This window comes from Adiantum capillus-veneris, chromosome 26 (genome assembly GCF_014529385.1).
Source record: "Adiantum capillus-veneris isolate H3 chromosome 26, ASM1452938v2, whole genome shotgun sequence".
Classification (NCBI taxonomy): Eukaryota; Viridiplantae; Streptophyta; class Polypodiopsida; order Polypodiales; family Pteridaceae; genus Adiantum; species Adiantum capillus-veneris.
Window position 1 is genome coordinate 107,679,278 of NC_140956.1, and position 7,369 is coordinate 107,686,646.

Sequence of the window (7,369 nt, forward strand, 5' to 3'; positions counted from 1 at the left end):
AATTAACACACAAAAGTACGTGCTTCAACTATTTCTAGTAGCCAAGGTTGAACGTTGCTATATGGCACGGCCATCAGAAGCTCGAGCCATCTTTGTCATCAATGCATTCAATCGATTCAAATGGACCTTGAGCCGGGTTACCTCTCCTTCTAAAGCAAGACCTGGTCCTTAAGTGCATCAATTTGGACCTGGATTTCCCTATTGGGCATGTGTGAGCTTTGCATTGATTCAAATTGTTGCTCCATCCGCACCAGCATGTTGAATTGGTTCTCCTCAACCTGGGCCATTCCTCCATTGAAGCGTTGTGCACATAAACGCACCTCATTGTGAAGGTCTACAATTTGTTGGCCATTCACTTACTGAGCCACGTCCAAAAGTGCTTCCAAGTGTCGTTCAAAGTCCAATTGCCTAAACTCACTACGGACAAAGAAGTCCCATAATGCAGCCATGAGTTCACGATTCCCATCATTTACCACAGGATTAATAGGAGAGGATCCCACGCATCGAGCACTTCTCTTTGCCGCTCGAACATTGGCAAACCTTGGAGGAGTGGACTCAATACCATCCGACTCGGTCTCAACGATGTCATTGTTATTCATGTTTTCCATAGCTGTACCATTAAAAAGTACATCACAATGCATATAAAGTTGAACTATGTGTCAACTACCACAAAGGAAGCAATCCCTTGCACAATATTATAAACATAACATCTTATCATACAAAAATCTACACAAAGCATAAGAGGTGCAAGTTCAAGAAAAGACACAGAGAGACTTTAATGTTTTCCTCAAGCAACATGCATGATTTTGTCTCTTCCTTATTGCACATCTCTCTCTCTCTCTCTCTCTCTCTCTCTCTCTCTCTCTCTCTCTCTCAACATAGCAACCTATCCTCTCACAAACATGAGGATCAATGCATAGAATTGTTGTGCTTAAACAAAAATCTCTAAGATATAAACCTAATATCTTGGATTCCTCAAACTCAAGTCGCAAATGGAAAACTCTATTGCGTAGAATTACAAAGTCATAATAAACACCAAGACATTTAGAAATGTATCTAAATTTTCAAAGAACATTGCCTAAAATGGATCACAAGCATGGCAAAGCTATTGTATGTTTGTCATAGAAGCAAACACAATCAAGGACATTATTGTGCCACAAATGATCTAAGAGGCAATATCAACGTAGCTCGCTTCATCATGCAATTGGCAATCGGCTTGGACTTTCTCCATTCCTAAATTAAGGACCGTTTTTCCATCCTAAGGTTGATTATCTCCTGGATTAACAAAAAATAGTAGTAAAAAAGGGAGACTTTTTTTAAAATAATACAATTGAAGCACCAAACACAACACTTTACACATACCAGTTATTGCAGCTATGTATGGTACTGCCAAACATGCAAGTTGTTTAGGCAAGTAGATTTGGTAGATCAACTCAGCGAACCTAGAACTCCGGAGGTACTCCCAATCATCGGGAACGGAGTATCCTTCATATCTAGCAAACCATTGAGCATCATCTTCATCTTGGGAAGACACACACTCCTTCCTTACTGAGTAGACACCGTACTCAACGTCGGAGGAGTATGCCAAAATACGCAATGTAAAGATATCGATAGATGGCAACTTCCTAAGGTCCGTAACACATAAATAAGGAAACAAAAAAACCATGAATCTTACTTTATGCCGTGAATTTCTGATTTCATGCACACACACTTGTTCTTGTAGTGTTTGCGAATGGTCCTAACAATTTTTTTGTGCGGCAAAGGTGCACACCAAAAAAGTGGCTCTGCTTAAAATAATGGAAAAAAAAATCAAGGTCCCAAAGATAATAGAATAAGTCTCCACATCATGTCTTAATGGTGGACAAAAACATACCAGGATGTGGATGATCTTCTACATTTAATAGAAAGGATACCTCGGAGATGTAAGTCATTTGATCCATGATCTATATACCCAAATAGAAACCACAAAATAGACAATTGGAGGAAGGAACAAAACCTTCACATGACATAGTTTGGTATGTTATGGAGAGAGGTAGAAAATTAATTCAAAAAATATTTTATGATTTGAAACATATATGAAGAAGAAGACAATGATGAGAAGGATTGGAGCCTTCATATGGCATTGATTGATATCTCATGGTACATAATGTTTATTGTTAGTGCAATTGTTTTGTAATTACATCAACGTCACGTAGGAGAATTTTCACTCCAACAGTTGAGCGTGCGCGTGACAGTGCAACATACAATTGTCCATGAGTGAAGACCGGTGCCACCAGGTATAGGCCCAACATGGTAATGCTCTGGCCATGTGACTTATTTATTGTCATACAGAAAGAAGGATTGGAACCTTCATATGGCATTGTTTAATATCTCATGGTACACAATGTTTGTTGTTAGTGCAGTTGTTTCGGTTACATCAATGTCACGTAGGAGAATCTTCACTCCAGTGGCTGAACGTGCACGTGACAATGCAACATACAGTTGTCCATAAGTGAAGACCGGTGTCACCAAGTATAGGCCCAACATGGAAATGATTTGTCCTTGTGACTTATTTATCGTCATACAAAAAGCCAATCTAACTGGGAACTGCCTCTGTCTAAGAACAAATGACAACTTTGTACCAGAATGCACAAAACATATTCGAGGGATGAAAACCCGAGTGCCTACCCGTGTACCTGTAATAAATTTTGCCTCGAGAACTCTTGCATGAAATGCCTTGCACATCAAGCATGTCCCATTACATAGACCTCGACTTGGATCAATGTTTCGTAGTAGAATTATTGGGGCATTCATTTTCAACGCCAAGCAATGTGTTGGAAATCCACCGCCCAAGGTGAGACTATTTAAAAACTCCACAGAGTATAAGAAAGCATCTTGCATCGAGTTTTCTGCCACAGAGTCAGCACTAAAGTATTGCACAACATCACCTTTCATTGTGTATAGGGCCTTAGCATTGACAATATCAACAGAGTTTTTTGGAGCAAGGATGGCCCGCTCTCTGAAGTATTCTACATGGACCACATCTTTATCAATTTCTGAATATATGCAACCTATCAATACATCCAATGAGGATGAAGAAAGCACCATGTGACGGGGGATTTCTATCATTTGTTCATCACCGATTGTCAAAGTCCCATTTCCTACATCCATAAGCCATTCTCTATAGGCAGAATTTGCAACATCACCACCTCCCACACACATGTTATGTGCCAATCTAAGAATCTTCACACGATTCCATAAGTGCGATCGACAAAGTGTAGCATCAACAATGTCAGCACACGCTCCCTGGAACACCACTGGTAAGATCTGTCTGAAATCTCCCCCAAGAAGCAACACTTTTCCACCAAATGGATTTGTTAAGCACATGATATCTTGCAAAGACCTGTTCAAAGCTTCAAAGGCATATCGATGCATCATAGAAGCTTAATCCCACACAATCAACTTGCACATTCTAAGCAATTCAGCAAGTTGATCTTGAACAGGGATATTGCATGTGCTACAACTATCAAGGTCCAAGGGTATCTTGAATCTAGAATGTGTAGTGCGTCCATTTCGCAATAGCAATGCTGAAATACCAGAAGATGTTGTGGCCAATGCAACTTCTCCTTCTCCACGCACATGTGACAACAAACAATTATACAAATAAGTTTTCCCAGTCTTTGTAGGACCATCCAGGAAACAAATAGCCCCACCATCAATAGTCAATCCATGCAACACTGCCTCAAAAGAAATCCTTTGATCTTCATTTAGACTTTGCTCCATTTCACGTGACACGGATAGCTCTTGCATTGTGTCAAGGCATTGCTCTTGGAAAAGCAAGCTATTTTCATCACGTGTCACAAAGAGTTCATCAGGCATTGGAATTCCAGGAAATTGAGCTAAACTTCGTCCAAAAGTACTAAGAATGTTATGAAATTCTCTCAATGCATACCCTTCAGCAACCTGTGTACAACCATCTAACGACTCATATCTCATCTCCAACATGTGTTGATAGTCCTCATACAAAAAACGTCGAAATCTTTCCCGTAAGAGATGAGGGGAGGAGGTTTCACAAAACAATAGAATGGTCACAAACAAATGTCTCAATTGCAAGCCTGTATGTGTACTGCAAGCTTCCTCCATGCATCCAAACCATTCCCCATCATCTTCCAAAATACCCCTTGCAATGCATGCTGCCTTGAATGTTGGAAACAATACACCATTTGCGGAGCGCAGATCCTCAAATGATTTACATCCTTTACAAATAGTCAAAAGCAAACAAACGTAATATCGTTCACCTGTAGAGGGCTGCACAAAATACATCCGCCCAATAGTGTCCGCACAACGTCTCTTTGTCCATTTCTTGGAACCCGAATTCCACACCCACTTTTGAGGAAAATCAATGTACAAACTATCGTTTGCTTCAGGATTCTCCAAGTTGCATGTGAACCACTCTGTCAAAGTGGTCTTGTCTACATTATCTCTTTGCAAGACATCATTAAGTCTATCATTATCTCGAAAAGTCACCATTTGACCAGCCGGAACATGCACGATCAATCTCTGAACAACTGGTGTGTCATTGTGCAAAGGATATTCAAAAATTCTCCAGCAAGACTCAGATGCAGATACATAGTGGCCATCCGTGTACATGTCTATCTCATCAATGTTCACCCTTTCTTCATCATGTACCGATGTATGGAATCTTACAGTTGCCCTATCATGCCCCTTGTAGATGTACTTATAGAAATACTTGACGGCTGAAATTGTCGAGCATACCTCAACATTGATATGCACATTAAATAAGCCATTGTTTCGTCGCACATAAATGGAGTAGCCATTATTATCCATGCTTGTTTGCTCACAAAATGAACGTGGATATTTTCTAATACATCAGCCATCAACCATGCAAGGAGATGAACTATTGAACTCACCGCATGGACCATGAATGTTACAACTAACAATGATATCATGCAGCACTGGAAATTGATTTTTATATGGAACTCTGCACAAACCATCTTGTCATAGTCAAATGTTGATTGAGGCTTACATTGAGGATCTAGAATCAATAATGTATGAGAATGTGGCAAGCCTCTCTTTTGGAACTCCACGACAGACATGTAAGCCACCACTTTCCCAAAAATATCTTTCTGTAAGATATACTTCATCATGCTCGAGTGTTTCAAGAAGAAAACCCTGGTGGTTATGTCTGGTCGATCAGAGGAAACTTGTCCTGGAAGTAATGCCTCATTTATTTTTGGCCATTTGGGGTTACATGTGAATGTGATAAATAGGTCTGGCTTTCCCTTTGCACGCACAATTGCCATTGCATCTTGATACAATTGGTACATGTGCCGAGGGCCGCCTATAAAAGATGAGGGTACGACAATTCTTCGACGTGCAGACCGTCCAACTACAGCATCACTCCCAGACAAATGCACCATGTCAACCAAACCTACATACAATTTTGCCCTCAACGTCTGCTGATTTGTACGGACCCATGCAAGACGACATTCCTCAATGGCACAATATGCATCAACCATAAATTGTTGAAGTAAACGACCCTCACGAAGCAAGCATGACTCTGTATCATCACAAACTTGTAGCCGATATGCATAGTACTCTCTTTGAGTGATACATTGTCGACCAACCAAGGCATCCAAAGGGCCATGTGTTGGGGTATAAAGCCCAATGTGGTCGCCCAGGTAAGTGGGCGGGCCGCCAGGTATGTACACATATTCTTTTGTAAAAACCTAATAAGAACTCACTATGCTCTACACATTACAGTAGAGCGAGTTCACCATATCGTCGTGCTCTTCTTCTCGCACTCTCTCTCGCGTCACACTTCCGCTCGTACTCCTTCAACTGGTATCAGAGCTCAGATCGAGGCTCGAGGCAGCACTTGCAGGTAGTCAGAGTCACCTGCTTAGATTGGAGTGAGATTCGACAGGCGAAGACACGGCCCCAATTCCTGTGGGAAAGCCCGCAGGGCTTGATGTTCTCATAATTTAATTCTAAGGTCATCTCGGCCACCGTTCAGCTTCGACAAAGTTCTGCGCAGGCCATTTTCGACTACATGGTCTCAGCGGGTGCAGATTCGACTCTGCAAATTTGGGGTTTCGGCCTACGACTGCAGGTGCTGAGGATATCGACACTCCCAGAGTGTTGGTTTCTGGCTGTCTACACATCGAAGGACGGCTCGCAGTTCTTGGAGGCGTGTCACATACGACATGGGCGCATCTACACACAGACTGTAGGCGACATTCACTAGTTCATCAGGTAGCTTGTGTTTGCTGCTTGATATTCCAGATTTCATCCTGACATTGCAAGTACTTCCACATGGGATGTATTGTCAGAGATGATGTATGTCTGTTGAGGGTTTGCTGGCTGTGAGTCACGCAGCAAACAACCGCCGCAGCGGTTACATCATATAGTGGGAAATTTGTGGATGTATGACTTTGTGGAAAGTCTATGTACTGTCAGATTTACTGCAGCCTTTTTTGAGGGTCGAGTGAGGTTTTATTGAGCTGGCGGATTCTCGAATGTTGAGATCCTTTCGGTGATACAGGTCTTGGAGCAATCCCTCGAGCACCCTTAGATAGGCAGCTAGGATGTATTGACTGTGAGTTAGACAGTTGGGATTGCATCTTTGCTTTACTGCCGTTCAGGCATTGTCGTAGTCTATGCTTACAGGACAGTGACAAGACAGTGAGAGACAGTATAGGTGCAGGACAGGTTTACCCACAGCTTACAGTGTTAGAGAGACAATGGTTTTTTGAGCTGTTTTTTCGACTATTTTTGAGTACACCATAGCCATTTTACAAAGGAGACTCTGTCGAAATTTATGCAGAATCTGAAGCTTTCTTGGTTCATTTGACAGGTTGATATTGGTTTAGAGGTCAGTTTACAGGGGAAACTCTGCCGAATTTTTCCCAGGAAAATAAACTATTGTGAAGCGTAGCTATGGCTGGATGACAGGACACTGCTCTTTACAATATCAAGAAGCTGGATGGAACCAATTTCCCATTGTGGAAGAAGCAGATTTGGCAAGTGTTGGTACAAAAGAAGCACATAAAACCTATGAAGCTCAAGGGGATAAAACCAGAAGATATGGACGAAGATGAATGGAGCACAATGGATGAATTGGCACTTTCTACCATTATGCTGATTTTGGCAAAAAGCGTTTACTTCAATGTAGCAGACGAGATGTCGGCTTATCAAGCATGGTTAAAGCTGAGTGATCTTTATGAGAAGCAGAGTGCACCTTCACAGGTATACTGGCTTAAGAAGCTTGTTGACTTGAAGATGAAAGAAGGGACACCTATGTCCAATCATCTGAATGAATTCAACACAATCTACAGTCAATTGTCAGCTCAAGGTGTCAAGTTTGATG

At 41.6% G+C, this 7,369-nt stretch overlaps 1 protein-coding gene across 1 annotated transcript; it reads right to left on the reverse strand.

Moving 5' to 3' along the window:
• Window positions 1-3,423: 3,423 nt before the first annotated feature.
• On the reverse strand, window positions 3,424-4,827 carry LOC147423965 (uncharacterized). The gene has a single exon (XM_086501534.1). It carries the CDS (start codon window positions 4,825-4,827, stop codon window positions 3,424-3,426), a length of 1,404 nt encoding a protein of 467 aa, XP_086357660.1.
• Window positions 4,828-7,369: the final 2,542 nt, after the last annotated feature.